Source organism: Bombyx mori, chromosome 28 (genome assembly GCF_030269925.1).
Source record: "Bombyx mori chromosome 28, ASM3026992v2".
Lineage (NCBI taxonomy): Eukaryota > Metazoa > Arthropoda > Insecta > Lepidoptera > Bombycidae > Bombyx > Bombyx mori.
The window spans coordinates 2,581,842-2,604,787 of record NC_085134.1 but is presented as its reverse complement, the minus strand read 5'-3'; the positions used below and the strand labels follow the sequence as shown (position 1 = coordinate 2,604,787).

The following is a 22,946-nucleotide window of genomic DNA, read 5'->3' as shown; positions in this document are numbered from 1 at the left end:
TAATAAAAATAGTAAATTAAACAAAAAACGAGTAATTTCGAAAGAGAACAAACGTGTTTTATATAAGAACAATCGAAAATGAATATTTACGAGTCATTAAGGATGAAAAAATATTAAAAATTGCATTAGAGGGGCTAACTTGTAGGTATATTTTTAATAATTTTTTTTAAATAAATAAATGCAGAACAAACAGTTCTTAACAGTGAACAATCATGAACAAATGATGAACAAACGAATTAATAGAAAATAAGTATAAAATAGGAAAAAAAATTTTTTTTGAGGGCCTAACTTCATTCACCTGTTACTCTGTATAAATATCAGAGTACAGGTTAGTTTATGTTACTGACATAGTATTTGCAAATACGCTGCTTACTTCGAGTATTGAGTTAATCTGGGAAATGAAGTTTTTTTTAAATCAATATTATAGATTTCGACGTTTATTATCAGAATTGGAAATAGCGGTTCGTTACAACATTACAATTTACTTATAAGCTAATACACTTGTTGGCAAGTTTTTTTTACAATATGGCGTTTTTTTAAAATGCTAAGTCTTAAAATTTTATAGGTACGTAAATGTCAATTCGTACGCCATTAACACAATACTTTTGGGTCATAGTCGTTAAAATATGGAGGGTAGAAGTAAGGATCACCGTCTAAATATATTAAAAAGTTTCCGTTGTAAGAGGGCTAATTAAGTGGCGCCATAGTAGCAAGTGGAAAGATTTTAAAAAGAGCCTCATAAACTATTTATTTATTTATTTAGTTGCACCAACAGTGATCATCAATACAAAACATTGACAAATTGACAGTAAGTATCATGACAGATGTCACCTTAATTAAAGGTGCAATCGACAGTGCAATAGTTGACAACATCTTGAAATTAGAAAAGTAAAAATACAATGAGTACCTACTTTCAGGAAATATGAAATCCAGAGTAACACTTTGTCACTAAGCAACATTATTAAAGTAGGATATTAAATTCAGAAGGAAATAATCTCTTCCTGTACAGTAAATAGTAATAAAAATACATAGTTGCGATTTTAAATAGGTACTGCATAATTTTTAACAACATAATTTAAGAAAACTAAAAGTTTTTCAAACTTCAAAACACTTCACTCGGTTTAAATCTGCTATATCTTTCCTACACTAGCCCAATTTCGTTGAGTCTTCCAACAATAACTTAGAAGTGGACACTTTAACATTTTGTCCCCTATACAAGATGATGCCCTTCATTTCTTCTACCCTCCATATGTTGAACATGATCGTAACTAGATTTTGCGTAGTAAATTGGCAAGTATAATGTAGCTTTCTCTCTACCTATGCTGATAGCCTTGAGAGGCTATTTCAGCTTCACCCTAACGTGTGTAGGTGAGCTCACGGGGCTCAAACCGGAGTGTTGCTAACACTGACCCTAGCAAGAGCAGTGCTTCGCAGAATCTACCACCGAATAAGCAGCGCGTAAGTCTCATGATGTAGCGTTGTTGTGTGTTTCTTATCTTTGTTAATCGGGAGCTAATTACAAAGGTGCGTTTCCACTGTCGTCACGCATTTGCTGCACGTGACGTTGCAGCACCAGTGGAACTGGCAGCGGCACTTTGTCTCCTCAACGCTGCGGGTCGTGCTGTACCCGCGTCCGCAGCATAGGGTCTCGCAGCCGTCCTCACCTGGAAGAGACGACCGAAGGTTCAAAGTCTGCTTACCGATTAGTTCCCGATGTTTGGACGTTTGGTAAACACCGTCATCACGGGTAGACTGATGACTGCGGGTAGGATGTAAACAGACAAATATGCCTACCCTCCTTTTAATTCCTTTTTTTAGTCTATCGGTAATGATGGCGCTTGCTACAGTCGAAATATAAACTAAACTAGCCTTTGCCCGCGACTCCATCCGCGTGGAATAGTTACTTTGGTATAACGGTAAATTTTAACCCCCACTTCATTTACGTAGAAAGTGAAAATATTTTTGAATTACAGAATGTTAAGGAGCTATTTAAACCCCTATTTTGAAACATACTTTATTGGTGCTCCACTCACCGTGTTCGGTCTTACCGTGATGTTATTTGGCCTATTTATAGCTTTTCTCGATAAATGGGCTATCTAACACTGAAAGAATTTTTCAAATCGGACCAGTAGTTCCTGAGATTATGGCGTTCAAATAAACAAACTCTTCAGCTTTATAATATTAGTATAGATATGTGAATATCATGGTAAGAACGTACTCAGCGCAGGGCCGCACTCGGGCTCGCCACAAACTCGCTAAATAATAGAGGTTATACTCCAATCGGATAGGTAGATGTACTATATTAAGTCGTCGTGGCCTAAAGGATAAAACGTCCGGTGCATTCATGTTGAGCGATGCGCCGGTGTTCGAATCCCGCAGGGGGATACCAAATTTTCCAATTAAATACGTGCTTAAAAAATGTTCACGATTGACTTCCACGATTTTTTTAAATCTCTTTTGAATATGCAATTTCGAAAAGGGCACATCTCTGAAAATGTAAAATGTTCAGGAAATGAAAAAAAAAACTGATTATTTTCTAAAGCAGTGTAAAATTTAAAATATTAACTTTTGAGATATATTGTAGTGTTAATTAGCAATTGAAAATTACTGGAATTATTATAAAATGGGTGTAGGTAAGCCTCAAAATTACATGTATATGAAAAAACGTATTTGACAAAATATGCGACATGTGCCCTTTTCAAAATTGCATATTCTATTATTAGCATGACCTGTGTAATGGTATCTCTAACGTGATTTACTTCGAAGAACTTCGTGAGGTCATTGTCAACTTGAGCAGCGACGCTCACGTCGCCAGTTCCAGTACTCCCATTGAGATTCTCCTGGACGCGTCATCATAGTCAATTCGTAATATGCCGCGTATTATTTTGTTCATTTTACCTCTTGACGTCCTATTGCATATCCTTCCGTGAGTTCCAAACGATCCTGCTGCAGTATCAGGCTCGCAGTAGGAAGGTGACTGTTCGAGAAACACCAGCTCCGATTTCCTGGGCTGTCGACCGAGACCTGGGTGCTTTTGTCTAGAAGGAAGTAAATGGAAATAATTATAGTCTGCTGTCAGTGGACCTTAAGATACGAGAACGTAGACCCAGTTCCATGTTTCGATTGCTTTTAGTAGCGCGGGTAGGCTTTCCACAGGATGGATCAACGACTTATTGAGGTTCGCGGGGATCAGCTGGATGCAAGCAGCGCGGGACCGATCTTTGTGGTGAGGCTCAGGAGAGGCCTATATTTTCTTTTTGTTGCTAAGGTGGGTGGACATCTACAACGTAAATGCCGCCACCCACCTTGAGATATCTGTTCTAAGGTTTCAGTGTGGTTAAAACTGCTGCCCCACCCTTCAAGCCGAAACGCATTCACGGCTGAAACAGGGTGGAGGTACCTACCCGCGCGGAGTCACAAGACATCCTACTACCAGTAAAAAATGCCTAGCAGTGGACGTCTGTGGCTTGGGGTTGATGGAATAGAATATAAATGTTAAATGTGAAAGGCTGAACTTAGCTATATACTAGATTTGAGACTGCAAATAAAAACGGTCTGAGATTAAATTACATACATTTTTAATCTTTCGATCGATCGACCGATCGATATATATCGATGGTTCGAACAAAATTGAATGAATAATCTATCAAGCAATTGTGGAACTGCCCTCAAAAGAACAGCTCAATTATTTCCCTTATTTCTCTCGGAGTTGGATGGTATCAGTAGCTATAATATAAATATTTTATGGAAAGATATGAGTAGAAGGCTTATTTTGATAATATCCTGAAAAGCACCCCACGCTTTTTTTTTACAATAAAATCATTTTTTCTTACACTATTTTTAATTCAAATTTATTAAGATTTTGTTTCTATTTTTTAGTTGGATTTTCTATAAAAGCGTATTTTGTTAGCTTTTTTAAACTATTATTTATTTTTCAGTTTTTTAGTTGTAATTTAAAGTTTTTCATATTTTTTTAAATATTTAATTGTCATCAGTCCTTAAGAAGTATACCAAATTTCGAGTTAATCCGACGTTTTGAAGGGGGTCAAAATCGTGTTCAAAGATTCCGTTACAAACATACATACGTCTGAAGCTAATAAAAGCGTATTAAAAACGTGAACATTCGGAGTTTGTTTTGGCTAGAGACGAATGCTCCGCCGATTAAGGTACAAGATCTCGCCTAGTAAATAGCTCACAATGATTCTCAGAGCACGTACGCGTGTTTTATTTAAGAATAAACAATCATTATTACAATGAAGGGTAGTTAAAAAAAACTGTTACCAACGGAATCGTAAGTTGTAATACTATGGTTTTTATTTATTTATTGCTTAGATGGGTGGACGAACTCACAGCCCACCTGGTGTTAAGTTGTTACTGGAGCCCATAGACATCTACAACGTAAATGTGCCACCCACCTTGAGATATAAGTTCTAAAGTCTCAAGTATAGTTACAACGGCTGCTCCACCCTTCAAACCGAAACGCATTACTGCTTCACGGCAGAAATAGGCGGGGTGGTGGTACCTACCCGTGTTGACTCACAAGAGTGCCTACCACCAGAAAGCGCATGTGAAAGCGTTCCGGAAATACACTATAAAAGATTTCTTGAAATCGCGCCGTACGGGAAACAGTGGTTCCAAATTTTGTAAGCTCTGCTTCCTTACCGGGTGGCTCATTGCTTAAGATGATTAACTTATCTCGGCAATCTGCTGTGCAATGTGAATTAAAGTAGTTTGCAAGTCTGTTTCAGTTTTTAAATACAAGGTCAAACAATTCTATCCCTCATCAACCGAATGATCATTGTTCTATACTCTTCGTATATACTGTGTTACTTATAATATTTTGTATTCAAGTTTAACAATATTTGCTATGTGTATGTGCATTACAATAATTCTCATGTTGTATTTGTTATTTTAGTTGTTCTACACACACTCATCACTTTAATTATTATTCTCATAATCCTCTCGCAGGTCTGCTGGAGGAGATTTTTTAAAGAAATAAGCAGTAACTTTGTATATAATTTTCCTATTACTCTGTACTATGTCTTCTTTTTTGTGTGTACATAAATAAATAAATATAAAAATGAACTGCTGTTCGTTAGTCTCGCTAAAACTCGAGAACGGCTGGACCGATTTCACTAATTTTGGTCTTGAATTATTTGTGAAAGTCCAGAGAAGGTTTAAAAGGTAGATAAATATAAAAAAGCTCGGAATTATATACAAACAAACAATTTTGTTTTTCCTTTGATGTGTCCCCCGTCGGACGGATTCCTTTTGTTTGTTTTAAGTTTATTTTATACAAACGTTTAGGTCTTTTATTTATCGATTGAGGCACTACGAAGACTTCCGGGTCAGCTAGTAATAAACATAAAATCTTACCGTTTTATTACGAGGTGTGTTCGAACGTTAATGTCCTGTGGATTCGTTGCTGGGTGCGGCATAACTAGCTTCGCTCGCTTATACTTGTCCCGCAGGGTGGCAGCCGCAGCCCTGAACTGCGGTAGCGCCCGCCAGCAAGTCCTCATAGCGCAGGAGCCCGAGACGCCGTGGCATTTGCACTCGCGATGAACTAGGTCCTTTACCACCTGGTCGACGAGTAGACTTTCTTTTAATTACAGAATCAATTTGTGATTACACAATCAATGTGACCACTGACATATAAAATAAGAAATTGTTTTTGTTTATTTCAGACTAGCGGCCCGCTCCGGCTCCGCTCGGGTCTTTAACAAAATTTTCAACGATATTTGACGTTGTTTAATTTTTTTTAAATAAAATAACACTTATTGCGGCTTAACTATAATAGTTAAACATATGCTGTCGCGACACTTTTTGTAAATAATAATGTGCTCTACAAAGTCGTAGTATATTATTTTATTTTATCATCAATAGTTTTCTAAGGGCACGCGATGTAAAGAATATTTTAGGTAATTTTTTTTACACCTCGGGTTACATTATTGGAGTTTTAGTTGGATCCCAAATTTTTTTCAAAAGAGATTATAGCCTATGTCACTCGGGAATAGTGTAGCTTCCAAACAGTAAAAGAATTTTTCAAAACGGTTCAGTAGTTTCGAAGGCTATTTAATACAAACAAACAAACAAATCTTTCCTCTTTATAATATTAGTATAGAAGTATAGATAGGTAAGTGATCGGAATTATAAATCTACACAATGCTATTATAGAACTTCTTTGTGCTGAGAAAGATATTTGAATATGTATCAACATTGCACGTGATCCACCACCTATGTTCATTTGGTTGAAATTGGAGTGAAATTCACGCCAGGACACTACGTTCTTCGGACTCCTCAATATATTTGTACACATCGTCATGTATTCATAGTACATGCTAGCAGCTATGGACCCTCGCATGAGTAAATATCTGTGGTGAAAGAAATAACTGACAACCTACAAATGGTGAGATCATCAAATCAGTCAGATTTATCTTTTTGTAGTTGAAAGTCATGTGGTTAAAGAAACGAAGGGGAATAATTTTCGTGAATTTTATGACAGGTGCAGTACGTCGGCTCGTCTGTTAATTGGTAATTTCTTCTTCCTAGTCGTACACTCTTGACAGAGTGGTCGTGGTCATTCATCAGTCGGATATACGACCTGCTCATGACTCACGTGGGAAATTAGTGCAGTGGTTTCTCGTTGTTTTCTGCACCAGCATTTTAGGGGGTATTTGATCCGCAAGGTTTCTGACCCCTCTTCCGTACAGGTTGCCCTGACGGGTGTGTATGGTTATACCGCCATTTCTCGGTCGAGTATTGCTAATTTATGAGGTCGAAATTTCGAATATTTTAGACTAAGGGTTTGTTTAAAGTGGTTATGCATGATTGATTCGCTTCAGAAATAGGCTTCAATACTATGTACACATGATATCTAAGAGATATATAGCTTACTAAACCAAACGAAGAATAAAACTAAGCTGTTTGTTTTATCATGTACTAGCTGATCCGGCAGACTTCGTAGTGCCTCAACCGATAAATAAAAGACCTAAACGTTTGTATAAAATAAACTTAAAACAAACAAAAGGAATCCGTCCGATGGGGGACACATCAAAGGAAAAACAAAATTGTTATTTTTATTTAATTCCGAGCATTTTCATATTTATCTACCTTTTAAACCTTCTTTGGACTTCCACGAATAATTCAAGACCAAAATTAGCCAAATCGGTCCAGCCGTTCTCGAGTTTTAGCGAGACTAACGAACAGCAATTTTATCTTTATATATTTATATATATATAAGATAAGATAGATATATACTATCTATAAAAACTAACGAGCTATTGGACAAAAGCTAAACTAAATATAAATTTCAAAATGGCCGGCGTTTCGAAATCGTAAAACAAAAACCGTAATTGTGAGTTTGTGAGTTGAAACGTAATGTAATGAGACGTTCGGTTGTTCTATCATTATATCAAGAGATATGTCCGTTTTAAAATTTATATAGTAACTAGGTTCTGTACATACGTCCTAAAATATATACAAATAAATAAAATTCTCTGTAAGTCTGTTTGTAATATTATAATAACCGCTTTTTAATACGGTGCATATAACAATTTTTTTTTTTTTATAATTTTTGTCTGTCTGCTGTCTGTATGTGCCGACTAATCTCTGGAATAGCTACACCGATTTTGACAGGACTTTCTCTGGAAGATAGCTGATGTAACAAGCAGTAGCTTAAGCAACTTCTATTTTGTTAAATTTCACGCGGACAAAGTCGCGGGCACAGCTAAATTAAACATTAAGTTTATGATTATAAGTTTAATTTTAATAAATATCATATAAAAATGTCATATAAAAACAATTTAACTGTTTTTTAATTTTTAAATAAACTACTACTAATTAAATAAGAACTGTCCGAAGAACTCATCTTTATTTAATACTTCACTATTAAATTTTATTGCCTTTTGTTTATTTCACTTTTACACTAAACACAATATTGCAAATTACCCGAGCACAAAAATGGCGGAGAATTTTAGGTGCGTGAGAGCAGACGTAGACACTAACGCGCATGCACACTTGTCCACAGGGAGAAAAAGTTACACTTTCTTCCCTGTACAGCGGGAGGAAAACCGAACTTTCGGCGTAGGTAGGAGAAAAATGCTTAATCCTTTAGATGTAAAGGCTGGGTGAAGTAATATTAATTTCAAATCTAGAGGACTGATTCGCATACCCATATTTCCTGGTCAACTGGCGGGCGGATTTCCTTGTAATTCCCTTTGCTCGTCCTTTTAGACATAATTTCAAAAAAATTTATGAGGGATTTAAAGGCTTGTAAATTTTTGGAACGGAACTCTAAAAGTGCGTTCGAAAACCGACGTATGCTCACGTGAAAGAATGCCGGCGGGTAATACGCGCTTCTGAACGCGCTATAACCTGTCATTTTGCACAATACCCTAATTGGGGCCGGTGGCGTGGTGTTGCCACATTACGAGTCCACTAAAATAGTTTGAAATCGGTTTATTACCGGATATTGAATTTTTAAGGGACAAACATTAGAAATGTGCTCATAAAATAAATAATGTTTGATACAAACACTAAGTTATTTATTGCTTTAAATTGGTAGAGGCTGATGATAAACGCTTGGCTGAAAATATGCATTTACTTATTTATTTCTTAGATGGATGGACGAGCTCACAGCCCACCTGGTGTTAAGTGATACTGGAGTCCATAGACATCTATGACGCAAATGCGCCACCCACCTTGAGATATAAGTTCTAAGGTCTCAAATATAGTTACAACGGCTGCCCCACCCTTCAAACCGAAACGCATTACTGCTACACGGCAGAAATAGGCAGGGTGGTGGTACCTACCAGTGCGGACATACAAGAGGTCCTACCACCAGTAATTACGCAAATTATAAATGCATTCTAAAAAGATACCGTTAGGCTCACGTTCAAGTTCTCCTCACACCTGGAGTTAAGCTGTCACTGTTGCTCATAGACCACCGGTGATACTCAGGCAACGTGAATGCGTAAATGTCACCGGGGGACGAATTCGCAGTTGTGTACTATAATATAAATAGACTGTCACACCCTTCAAGCTTCAAAGCTTGATTGGTTCGCAACAAAAATAAGTAGCCACCGTGTGGTCGCGAGTGACGGTCGGAGTGTGCTGATGCTATACTCAGAAAACATTCTCCGATAATTTGTAATCGCATTTGTTTCTATATTTTGCCATGCTATTGTCAGCGTGCTTGGATGACGGTAACCATTCACGATTAGGTAGAGTGCAAGACAATAGCGGCTATGAAAAAATAATAATATAATAATATAAACGCCATGTTATATTTCATAATTTTTTAGGGTATCATGATCCGAATTCTACCATTCCATGAGATTCCGAAATTCTACCATTAAATACTATTTTTCAGAGCGGGCAACCCAGGACAATCATTTCTAGAAACGTCTTGAGTAACTTTAGAAACACCCGCGTGTATAGTTTTCTCAGTAATTACCTATGATTGGTACTTTTAATGGTGTATTATTGTGTAATTACATCGCTTTGCTACTCACGGCTTTGCTCTATCATTCAATGTCTTAAAATAATAAATGGGCTTTGATTTATGTTTTGGGAACGAAGGAAAGTGAACTACAGTCAAAACCGTTTACCGCGACATCGTTTAGAACAACCTGCCGGTTATAATAACCTAGAATAAAGGTCCCGGCTGAATGCTATATGACCGCCTTATTAAAAACATTGCTTTATACGACATTGGTAATAACGACATACCTCATAAAACGACCACATTTAACTAATATTTCGGAGAATTAAATCTGTTAGAACGACCGGCTAAGCTGTATTGTAAGCAATTTGAATAGGTATCCACATTTGTCTTCAATGGCTATTAAAATCAGGAAAGAAAACAATAGGATTTAGTTTAGTGTAGGGTCTTTTCTAATTCTTAGAAACAAAACACGTGCATGCGGTAGAGTCAAAGCCCGCTTCTTCATATTTCTTCAGTTAGTTTGTTACTTTTCTATAAACAAGACGCACCAAAACTTTGTGGAGTTATTCGTGAAACTTTCAAAATGTCTTTGACTGTATCTATATTATAAATAAAAGAGACTGTGTGTGTGTGTTCACCTTCAACTTGAGAACCGTTAGCCGAATTGATATGAATCTTTGCACATATATAAATGCTGATATGAGCACTCTGACGAACATTTAGATACCTTAGATTCGGATAGGTGGCGCTGATGGCAGTGATTTTTATCTTTTGAACCACGTAGAATTTAAATGAAATTTTGGATATATGAATGTCGTAGCATTTTGCGGTAGGCAGCGGCTTGGCTCTGCCCCTGGCATTGCTGAAGTCCATGGGCGACGGTAACCACTCACCATCAGGTGGGCCGTATGCTCGTCTGCCTACAAGGGCAATAAAAAAAAAAAAAAAAAAATCTGAACACCAATTAGCCTAAAGAGCTATTCCAGCTATTGTTACTGATGGTAGAACGTCTTGTGAGTCCGCGCGGGTAGGTACCACCACCCTGCCTATTTCTGCCGTGAAGCAGTAATGCGTTTCGGTCTGAAGGGTAGGGTAGCCGTTGTAACTATACTGAGATCTTAGAACTTATATCTCAAGGTGGGTGGCGCATTTACGTTGTAGATGTCTATGGGCTCCAGTAACCACTTAACACCAGGTGGGCTGTGAGCTCGTCTACCCATCTAAGCAAAAAAGCTATCCGGCTTGACGGCGTCCTAATCCAACGCAAAATGAGTTATCGACACCATCGTCTCAATTTAAGTGAAGCCATTTAATTGTCTATGCACTTATAGTCACTCGAATTGAGCAGCTATTCAGGTAAGTAATGAAAATAATAATGAATTAAACCTAATTTGAATTAAACCGAATTAAAACTAATTTCAACATGCATACAGTAAATTTAAATGTTAAGAGTAACTAATAACTAAATACAAAAAAAATAATTAAAAGCAGATATAGCAACAATTATTTCTTTACAATACATGCGTGTACTGACACTAGAAGAAGTATAACAAAAAATAAATATTTAAATTGTACATAATTCAATAGATTTTTTGAAGTGAAAACTTCTTTAGAATCGTTGTGATTTCAAACCGGATGCAACGGAAAAAACGACAGGTAAGAGACACAAATACAAAAATGTGTAGGATGAAGCCAGCAAAGAATGAGACAGAAATATACATACTATTTAATACAGCGCCATCTGTGAGATTTTTTAATACTAATGTGTGTATGAAAGCTCTTGTAGTGAATTTTAATTTAGGATTATACGTGATATTAAAATATCAATTCACAGAGGGCGCTACCTTACAATTATTAACTAATGACAAAATTTTACATATACTTAAGACGTTTAGGATAATTGTATTTTAATTTTGGAAGGTTTCAATTCTACCACGTGTGAATTGCACACATTTTGTTTTTTTTTGTTGAAATCATTACGAAAATATAGAAAAACGTGATTTTGTTTTTCTTTTGATATACGAAAATCCAAATTTCGTATCAATCTTCATAATGGTAAAATGCTAAGCAGAAAACCAAAAAATGGATGAAGTTTAACGAAACATCAAAAGAGGAGACACAAAGGGTCTATGGCACATTACATAGGATATACTATTAAAAATTATAATTTATAAGAATTATAATTTGTGTAATTACTGCTGGTAGGTTCTTGAGGTACCCACCCGCGCGGACTCGCGGGTGGGTACCACCGCCCTGCCTATTTCTGCCGTGAAGCAGTAATGCGTTTAGGTCTGAAGGGCGGGGCAGCCGTTGTAACTATACTCAGACCTTAGAACTTATATCTCAAGGTGGGTGGCGCATTTACGTTGTAGATGTCTATGGGATCCAGTAACCACTTAGCACCAGGTGGGCTGTGAGCTCGTCCACCCATCTAAGCAAAAAAAAAAAAACTATGATATAATCCAAGGAGGTTTGACGTCATAGAGGCGACTGCTCGTAAAACTCATGCCAAATCCCTATGCAGCATGCTAAAAGGACATGCAGCACCGATCCCACCTAATGTGGGATAAGGACAAGAACAAAAAGATAATGAATTAGTAGAGTGAAGAAATGTTAGTGCAAACAAAATCTATTCATTCTTCATGATTACCCTGCCCTTCTCCCAGTCACCTGGGGTCGGCGCAAACATGTTTTCTCCTTCCATACTCCTCTATCATATACCATTTCTTCGCTCACTTCCCTCTTACCCATATCGTCTTTCACGCAATCCATCCATTTCTTCTTAGGTCTACCTCTTCCTCTATGTTCTTCCACATTCATAGTTAACACTCTCTTACCAACCTCATTTTCATTTCGTCTCATAACATGTCCATACCATCCCAAACGCGCACTTCTCAGTTTCTCTGTCACAGGTGCCACTTTCAGACTTCCTCTAACATATTCATTCCGTATTCTATCCATTCTCGTTACTCCACACATCCATCGCAACGTTCGCATCTCTGCTGCATGCAATCGCAAAATCTATTCATTATTCAAGCTTATTATTGCCTTGAATATGGTTTCATGCCGTGCAATAGTTTATATGCTGTACCTCGCTCACCTTCCTTCCGACCCGGTTGTTGTGGAGGTTCATGAGGGTTCTGCCGTCTCGTTCCAATTCTCTCGCGTCCAAAAACCGCCGGGCTAACCTAGCGCCGTACGCACTGGAACCGCATCCGCCCCATTGGAACTGCTCGATTGTGTTTATCGTACGCCTCCTAAAGATCAACATAAGTAAGGTAATGGTTTATTGAACAAATATAGCGGGTAGAATAACAGGCTGCCGATATATGGGGTGCTGAAAAGTTAAAATTTGTCACGGAAATAAGGGTTCGTATAATATCGTATTTCTATTCGGTTAAAAGCTTCTGTTTTCGCGACTTTGTTAATCTCTGATATTCGTCTGCTAAAACGGTACGCGTTCCTCGTCTCTACGAACTCATAGATCCTCTGCTCAGCTCATGATTATAATGTATTCAAGGACGGCTTCCAGGAGTGTCGTTGTGAAATCAAAACGGGTTATAAATGTAGTAGTTACTGGTGTTAGGAATCCATACGAGTACGGCTATTATCTCAACGATGCCGCAAAACAGCTATTCCGGTTTGAAAGGCTGAGCTTCTCGTCTTCTTCTCAGTGGGTCACGATTCCCATCCAGTGGTAGAGCCCCGTAAGCTCACCTTAGCGTCCCCGCGTTGTTGGAATAGCCCCCCCCCCCATACGCTATCAACGATTACGTACCGAAAAAAACAACATATTAAATTAATGTATGGTACTGCGACCTCATTTTGCAATTAAGTTTCGGCATTAATGTTAAATTAATTAATTTCTAATAACATAAAAACTATAAAAATTGGACGCCTACGATGGGTGCGACATGTAGTGCGAATGGAAGAGATCAGAATGTTAAGACAATTGCTGGGCTAAGCAAGCCAGAGGACTTCAGAAGTTGTGCCAGATCTAAACTCCGATGGTTAGATGGCATAGAGCAAGACCTCAAAGTTATCGGTGTCAAGAACTGGAAGGAGAAAGCTCTGAACAGAGCAGCCTGGAGAGACATACTGGACCAGGCTGTAAGGCCTAAGATGAATGAATTAATGTTGTAAACTGTTTGAATTTTGCAGTTTTTCTTACTTATTTCCTGTACATCCACAACCAGGCAGCTCCCCACGAGCGCAGGCCATGCTCAAAGCATGGGTGACCCCCGCCGATGTGATGGCGTACGTAAAAGCCGCCTCACGCGTTGCTGTAAGAAAGGTTTTGATTTAAGAACATAACATTTGAGAACCGATGGAATATTTCTTCGCTCTTTTTCTGTCTGGTACGTAACATTCTAGAACTTTGGAACTTTAAATTAATCTCGAACGTTCCGTGAAAGAAGCGTTACTCTTTTGATTTTCTATTTATTTATTTAAAACTTATACGAAGGAGTAAAATAGCGAACTTAATGATGCATTGTTTACTAGTCAACCAAGGGAACTGATGTAGAAACTGCTGTGGAAGGTGCATTGCTTTTTCGTCTTCGTAGAAGGATCGCACACTCCTGGAAAAATGTTTTTTGGAAAAAAAAAATATAAAACTCACACGGAATTAACGGACCAAAATTAACACGCTGTATACATTAATTAGAATTCATTGGTCGTGATTTATGACTGTTTTACCACATTATTTTATGATTAGCGTTGAGGTACGAAATAAAATTGAAATCTGTTCTAATCCGATTATTATTAGAGTGTGATAAGGGATAGCTTACACAATTTATTAACATATACAGGGTGTGGTTAATAATACACTAAATTAGAACACATTACGTATATTTTTTATCAATAATTTTTCATTCTTAAACTTGGCTGTATTCATATTCAAAAAGAATTGCTTTCTTGTGGAATAAATAAAATTTGTTTAATAAATTTAACGAATGAATATAGTTGCCATATACAAAAATTTTAAACATAACTAAGTATACTTTTTTGACACAGTCTAGTTAAGATTATAAGTCAGGCTGCGAATTGCTGTGACTTGCTTGTGTTAAACACATATTATCCTTCTGTATTACGTATCCATTGATTTGAGTACTAAGGAAGACATTCAATGCAGTCTTAGTCCACTTACTATTACCAAATCAACCTTCAAACTAATGTCCATCGACTTATTTCACAGAATGTACATGAAATATCTCGTTAATGTTACAATTACTGGTTCCGACTGTGAAATAATATTATGTACTACTCAATTATAACGTCCTTCACCTCTAAAGGGTATAAAACCTTCAATACGAGATTAATTCAAACGCCTAAACGTAAATAACATTTCAACAGATTTTATTTATTACGTTTCAACGGTAGCGTTAAGTTTTGACAGCTCTTGACATAGCTGTCAAACTAGTTTTTTTTTTATTGCACTAGACACGGAGCTAGTTTCGCTGTGAGTCATTTATTTAAGTCAGTCATTCACTTGTCGATGTAAAACTTATCTAAAAGACTAATAGTGATTCTGACATATTTGATTATTCTTAAGTTTCATGTGTTAGTCATTGAAAGTTTCTCATAGCGGTGTTTTATCAAAAATGTATAGATAGTTCCATAAGTTATTCAAGGAGTGTACTTTTCAATCTTGTGCAATGAACTATATCATTGAAATGAATCAATTCATCTAAACTAGTCCGAGTGAGTTATTTAGTGACACAATGTTCACAATACGTCGTTATGACTCTATTGTTGATCGATATTCAATGATATTGACAACCTGCGGTTGTAATTTGAGTTAATTTAATAAAATATTTGTGGCTCGTGATGTGCATTCGCTTTTTATGCCGTTGGTATAATTTGAAACTTCACGACTCGTGGACTGAATAGTGACTGTATATGTAGAATACAGAAGAAATATAAAAATTAACAAAAAATACATTTGAATTTCACATATACGAAAAAATATGGAAAAACATTTCAAATGTGAAGTGGTTGGCGCCATTCGCGGCTTGTGTCTATGGATTCCGGTATTCACTTACCGTGTAACAAAAGCTATCAATAGTGTCTTTTTGAAGTTCTGAAATGACGTTAATTACTATCACAAAGGATACAAATCAACGAAGCACATCACTATTACGTCTGACGTTTTATAACCTAAAAATTTACAACGAGCGTGGCCGAACTCTCTCGACACGGGAAGAAACACTCAATTAACACTTTAATAAAATAAATAAACAAGAGTTGTTTAATTGAAGTGATAGACGCACTAACAAACAAACAATGTCGCGATACGATGTGGGAATATTTTATTTTAACGATTTATTGTGTGTACATTTGAATGGTTTATGAAATAGTAACGATGAAGTTTTAAAATAATAATTAGCGAACTTAATTAACGATTCCACCAGCGTTGCCAATTCGAAATTCGTCAAGGTGGGAGATAATAATAATAATAATAATATAATAATAATTTCTTTATTTACTACATAAACTCTTAAATCATGACCTAGAATACTATTTACATATTTAACAAACTGAGAGATTACGCAGATGGCATCAACAATATAAAATTAACCAATGATCCTCACACTAGGCATAGCCTGTATCGTGAGGACCAAAATGCGATTTACTATATATATAATTGACCTCAAAACGACATCACTATTATTAATAATTATTACGCTCAAAAACATGCGATACAAGATTTAACATATAAGATAATAAAAAAATTTGAGTAATAAAAATAACACATCAAACAATTACACATATGTGGGGAGCGTAGACATAAACAATTATAAAATATATATATATAGATAGGGTTCTACAAGTTGGTAGTTTCCAACAAACCCTACTATGAAAACTTTTCAAGTCTTTTAGAGACCCTCCGATAAGAATCTGGCATCCTTAATTTACTTTTCGATTGGATAAAATATATTGAACTATTTTTATCGTAGGGGAGCGAGGGGCTTGTTGTAACAGGGGTAAGTAGTAACAGGCTCTTTTCACTAGGATCTTAAACAATATTAGCGTATTTCTTTGACTCGATTTGACCTATAAGCCGCACCGCATCATGTTACCATAGCCAAATGTCCCGCCGGCCAGCGCAATGAGCGAAAATGCGCATGTGCCTCATTTTTGCAGGTTATATAAAATTATACTGTCGTAAAATTTTGGTCTACGTTATTATTATCGACCAATTTTAAAGTTTCTATATCTTATTACCATTTAAATTTATCTATCTCTGATAATGTGTAACAGTTTTTAAGATCGCTACATTGTTATAGTTATCTTGATAAATTTTAAAAATCATACCATGGGGTTAGTTGTAACAAAACCCCGGGGCTTGTTGTAACACATTACAACAGTCTCCAAAAAACTTTTTCGCTATCGAAGATTAGACCTCTACGAAAGGCGCCACCAAGAATTGACGTGAATTGACGACCAGTGTTGACGGACACTCCTGAAGAACAAGCTTTACAAAAGGAATACGAGGAATAGATAAAGAAATAACAGAAAAAAGATGACAAAATTAAAGAAACAGGTAAAAGAAAAGGGAAAGGGAAAGGCAAAGGTAAATCAACACAAAATAAAACCGGAGTGAACAGAGTTAAAAAAAAGATTTTATGTTCAGTTTCAGAATCTGAATCAGAAGAGTGGTCTGGTATGTGGTGAAGCTTACACAGATTCAAATAAAGAAGATTGTATCATTTGTAAGATGTGGGCACTTGTAGAATATGTTACAGAAGCCACTATATGTTTTATTTGTATTAATTGTAGCTCAGATGAAGACTGAATTCAATTATAATGAAACCCACCAAATGTTGATATGAGTGCAATACTTTGTTAGATAAATATTAAAAAGAGATAATTACGAAGCATAGCTTAGATATAAATAATTTAATTATATACTTACTGTGACTTAAAAGTGCCATGATGATTATAAGTAGTGTTTGACTAAATAAGATTGTTAATTACTTAATTTTTAGATGTAGATTACTTAAAAAGTGTATTTAAGTTGATTTTTGATAACAATTACATAATACCTACTTTAGAAAGATGTCAATTTTGTTAAAAATAAACAAAGAATTATCGTTACTACTTGCCCCGGTAGACGTTACAACTTGCCCCAAGCACGAGGTAAGTTGTAACACCGCACTTCTTCTAGAAAATAATTAATTGTAAAATAATGACCAACAGTTATGTTATTATTTTTACTTGATTTGGTAGAGGAAGAGTTACAGCATCCGTCCATCTTTATTTAGTAGCAATTTAATCAATGAATCTCAAGATATATTAGTTTTCATGAAAACTGTTACAACAAGCCCCTCGCTCCCCTATTTGAACTATTTTTATTAGAAATACAATGATAAAACAGAATTACGGGCCGCTAATATTCTTCTTTTTCCCTAGTCTATACTTATACTTATAATATTATAAAGAGGAAAGATTTGTTTGTTTGTTTGTTTCGAATAGGCTCCGAAACTACTGGACCGATTTGAAAAATTCTTTTTCCATTAGAAGCCGACATTGTCCCTGATGAACATAGGCTACTTTTATTTATTTATTTTTATTTTATTTTTTTGGTTTCATGTGTGTTTTATTGTTTCCGAAGCGAAGCGAGGGCGGGTCGCTAGTTGAGAATATTTTTGATTGTAATGAATCTTTTTTAATTTTCGAGGAGGAGAATTTTCTTCTTTTTCACTTTCGCTTTCACTCATTTTGATAGTGTTCAATTGAAACGTTTTAAAAATTACAATCAGTTTTTTTTTTGTACGCAAACGAGCATACGCCCACCTGATGGTGAGTGGTTACCGTCGCCCATGGACTTCAGTAATGCCGGGGGCAGAGCCAAGCCGCTGCCTACCGAACCTGCTTATTTGTTAATTGAATCGCGTTACGATTTGAGCTTTGTGAAAACTTCAAAAGTTGGTAGATAAAGTGGTAGGTTTGATTACGACACTAAAAGTTGGTAGATCTACCGAAAAGCTGGTAGAGTTGGCAACGCTGGATTCCACTTTCATTGATAGAAGCGGAGTCGAGCGCAGCATTGATCGCGTTTGATTGGCACATGGCTGGCAACCGCATTGCAAGAGAAGATCAGTGGGCTTAGTGCGAGTTTTGAAAAGTTCTCGATCACATAAAAGTTAACTCAAATTTGTATGCAGTTAGAGCGTTCCTAGAAACAAACGAACGAAAAACATATTTTAAGTAGCGATTTTAAGCTTTTAAGATGACAGAATAATACGAATATAAACGATATTAGAAACATATTGTTATGCGCTGGGGTTCGGGATAAATATAATTCCACCAAAGTAAAACTTAAAGACTGTATTCAACACTTAAAACTCGTAACAAACACTTTAAAACTCTCAATTCGCTTCTTCCGATACGCTTCAGGTGATCCGTTCGCTGTTTCGCTTCGCGTAGTTCCGATTACTAACTGACTGCGTGCCATCCCTGCAACGCTTTTATAGTCAATACCTCATCCCTAGAATTATCGAGAATATTCCACACATCTCTAGTATTGTGTTTCCGCTATCTGACAATAGATGGCGTTGTACTTCTCGAGCATTCTAGGTGCTACTAGATCCTTCGATATTCGTTCGACTATTCCACAATAGATGATGTTACTCTTACCGGCGTAACAGTACAGTTTTCATATTCACAAATGGCTTTCTGTGTCTTTTCTACTTATTCCGTGGTAACCTAAGGGCCTATCCCAGCTACGCTCTGGCCAACACTGGCCCTAGAAAGAGCAGTGCTTAGCAGAATCTACCACCGGATCGGAATCGCGATCAACTGAGAAGATCCGACGAGAAATTCAGTGGGTTGTGTCTGTGTGTGAGAACTATCTTACGGACCAATACAGACCATTTAAGCAATACTAGTGGTCCCGCAGTAGTCGAAATTCAACTATAATTAATTGAAGTTTTATGCTTAAACATAATTATGGTTCTACTGTCAAATACTATTATATTTCTATAATATAATCACAGATTTCGCCAAAACTACACTATAGATAAATAATATTAAAGACAAACAATATTAATCTATTCTCGATTTGACTACAGATATTCAACAAAAACAAAAGTTTGACAATTGACTATAAACAAAGAGTTTAATTATATGTATGTGTTGTATCAAATACATGGTAGTGTGTGTAATGTTTTTTATATTGGTTTAATATATTTTTAGGTATAATTTAAAAAAAAAAAATAGAATTCTGCACTCCTTCTCTATATTCTTTATATGTGTGGGAAATTTCATACTCCTCCGTCCGCGCAATTTTCGTGAAAATAGGTACAAAGTTTTTGCTTCACGTATTAATGTATCGATTATACATCCAAGGTATTACCTATGAAAATATTCGATTTAACATAACCGAGTCTAGTGTGGCAATTAAAAAACAACAATCTGACAGATAAATAAACATGGCGCCAATTATAAATCGAGCATAAATCAAGGCTTCCGCTGTGGGTGTAGGTTATGTTTGCGACTCTCACCAGTTCGGATGGACAGGGACAGGTCTATTGAATATCAAACTCGGATTTGCTGGTAGGTCACCTAAGCTAACGACTTATCTACATAGCTTGTGATCAGGTGGGAAAATAAAGCGATATGTGAGCAGATTCTTGGTACAGAAATGAAATACAAAATGGCGCGAATTTGATTGACATGACATTTATATACACTTCAAGGCGTTCGATTAATTTGCGCGCCTGTCAAAGACATTTGTCATTTGGCGATATTTAGGTTATTATAATTTTTAATTCACGTTGTTTTAAAAGTGTTTAAACTTCAGTTTGTTTTTTAGTTTAGACTTCATAATACATTATTTTAACTGTATTAGCCTACCATGTTTTTTCGGGTGATAGGGCCTCTTATGAGTCCGCACGGGTAGATACCACCACCCTGCCTATTTCTGCCGTGAAGCAGTAATGCGTTTCCGTTTGAAAGGCGTTGTAACTATACTGAGACCTTAGAACTAATATCTCAAGGTGGGTGGCGGCATTTACGTTGTAGATGTCTATGGGCTCCGGTGACCAGTTAATACCAGGTGGGCTGTGAGCTCGTTCACCCATCTATGGAATAAATAAATAAAATGTTCTACTGTCACATCTGCCACATCTGCCAAGTGTTGATAATACAGTATCCGGCGATAAATATTGCATATCGATCTTTAGAAAGAGACAATCGGTTTATTTCGGCTTTGTACAGCGTTATCTCTTTCGCACATTACGTCTGCGACATTTGACCAGAGTGCGGTCCTAATAAGTACCGAACTGTTAGTTACTGTTACATATACAGTTAAACGGTACTCTTATAACCCATTTTTATATTACGCGATTTCAATCAATCGTATAGCACGGGTATCTACTAGCGGAGGTGAGAGAATATCAATGGTAAGAAGTCTCCGCGCTCACGGACGTTAGCAATACCAGCCAAGTCGCTGTCGTCTCCTGAAGACTCCTCACAAACCCCGTTTGAAAACCCTGCCTATTTCTGCCGTGAAGCAGTAATGCGTTTCGGTTTGAAGAGTGGAGCAGCCGTTATAACTATACTTGAGAGCTTAGAACTTATATCTCAAGGTGGGTGGCGCATTTACGTTGTGGATGTCTATGGGCTCCAGTAACCACTTAACACCAGGTGGGCTGTGAGATCGTCTAGCCATCTAAGCAATAAAAAAAAAACTTAATTTCAAATTAACAATATTATCTGTAAAGTTTTAATTTGTTATTTCAATGAGCCCAATTGAGATACCACGGTATATGTGAGAAAGAGCACAATTATTTAACTAAATGCAAATTTATACCTCCTGTCAATAGACGTAAAACAAAAAGTCGTATTTATCGACATAATTTATTGGTTTTCTGTGATTGGAGAGCGGAATTATAGTTTATACTTCACAAACATAAGTACTTGACATGATTCCTGGATTTGTTCTAAAAATTTGTAATCCAGAAATAACGAACTATGCTTCCAATATAAATAGTACATGATGCCACCTTTTTTTAAATTTTTTTTATTGCATAGATGGTTGGACGAGCTACCACAGCCCACCTGGTGTTAAGTGGTTACCGGAACCCTTAGACATTTACAACGTGAATGCCGTCCATCTCAAGACATGAGTTGTAAGGGTCTCACTTTTAACAGTAGAACGGCTGCCCGGCCCTTAAAACCGATACGCATTACTGCTTCACGGCACAAATAGGCAAGATGGTGATACCGCGAGATCTCAGCTTTCAGCTATGAACTATGTTTATCAAATACTAGCCGTACTCGTCCGTTTCGCTGGGCATTTAAAATTAACAATATTATTTATTGTCATTATTATTAGGGAGTTCAACACTCATATAAATATTAGCCTATCCATTAAGTACATGTATTTTCTACATGGATACTAAGTTTCAAGTCAATCGGATGCATGGTTCGGTAGTTATAATGGAACATCCGTAAAACCACTGTAGATTTATATATTAGTATAGATTATTTGAGTCGTCTATTATCAAAGGTGGCAATCTGTACATTTGGACAAAAATTTTTTATTGATATGTCAATACAGATTTATTTGAATATAATCGTCTCCTTCAAAAAATACGGTTCAAAACCTGCATTAAATAAAGGTTAATAGTTAACCTGTTATTTATCTAAGATGTCGTTCCGAAGAGTTTTGTGACTGCCAATTTAATACAAAGTCAATAATTCGTTTTTCTGATTTACCAATCATTGTCCAAAAGTCAGATTGCCGCCTTTGATAATAGTCGACTCATTTGTTCATCGTTGAAGCATTTGAGGAAATCGCGGCCATCACTACTGAATTACGTTAAGTCATCTGCAGCATTTGTATCCATTTTATTTACAATACTTCGAAGTTTTCGTGCAATAAGAAAATTACAGTTTCCGAACACATAATTGCCGACATGTTTTTTTTAAGTGAACGGTAATGGATAAAGTATTGACTATAGATTTTGTAGCGAGTTTCTAGCGCTCCTTGTGGGTGGGTTACATCACGACAAAGTTAAATATATTCACGCATATATTTACGTTTAGGGGTGGACACGATCGTTTATTAAATCATAACATATTATAGTTTTAGACTAACTTCAACCGAAACGCATTACAGCTTCACGGCAGCAATAAGCAGAGTAGTGGTACCTACCCGTGCGGACTCACAAGAGGTTCTACCACCAGAAATGAGAATGGATATTTCGTGATTTGCTAGCATTGCGGCATCGTTGTGCAATTCATTATAACGGAGAGTACTGTTGATCCACTGTTGTACGCTATACTGTGGTATTCCATAAGTCACAGAGTATGTGTAACTCAGAGTGGATATTATGTTGCTGTTGATAGAAAAACTTTGGTAGGATTATATGTAGCGGTGTACATCTGTGGGCTGATGATGATTATGATTGGCAACCGATTTATATTCCTGTTGTTAAGGTCTCATAGATTTATTTTTTTATTTTTATTGCTTAGTTGGGTGGACGAT

At 36.5% G+C, this 22,946-nt stretch overlaps 2 protein-coding genes across 5 annotated transcripts in view; one reads left to right on the top strand and one right to left on the bottom strand.

Annotated features, from left to right (window-relative positions):
- Positions 1-22,946, top strand: part of LOC101746599 (uncharacterized) — a 186,127-nt gene that overhangs the window by 15,505 nt on the left and 147,676 nt on the right. The window lies entirely within an intron of this gene.
- Positions 604-22,946, bottom strand: part of LOC101740841 (protein Wnt-7b) — a 94,316-nt gene continuing 71,973 nt past the window's right edge. For 3 of the 4 annotated variants that reach the window (XM_021352859.3, XM_062676771.1, XM_062676770.1), the window contains exons 5-9: positions 13,620-13,731; positions 12,540-12,705; positions 5,377-5,582; positions 2,899-3,038; positions 604-1,664 (exon numbers count right to left, since the gene is read on the bottom strand). In XM_021352859.3, the coding sequence (XP_021208534.1) occupies positions 1,513-1,664; positions 2,899-3,038; positions 5,377-5,582; positions 12,540-12,705; positions 13,620-13,731 (776 nt within the window). In that variant the 3' untranslated portion in view covers positions 604-1,512. The remainder of the gene's footprint in view (positions 1,665-2,898; positions 3,039-5,376; positions 5,583-12,539; positions 12,706-13,619; positions 13,732-22,946) is intronic. The other variant, XM_021352862.3, reaches the window with a different exon arrangement.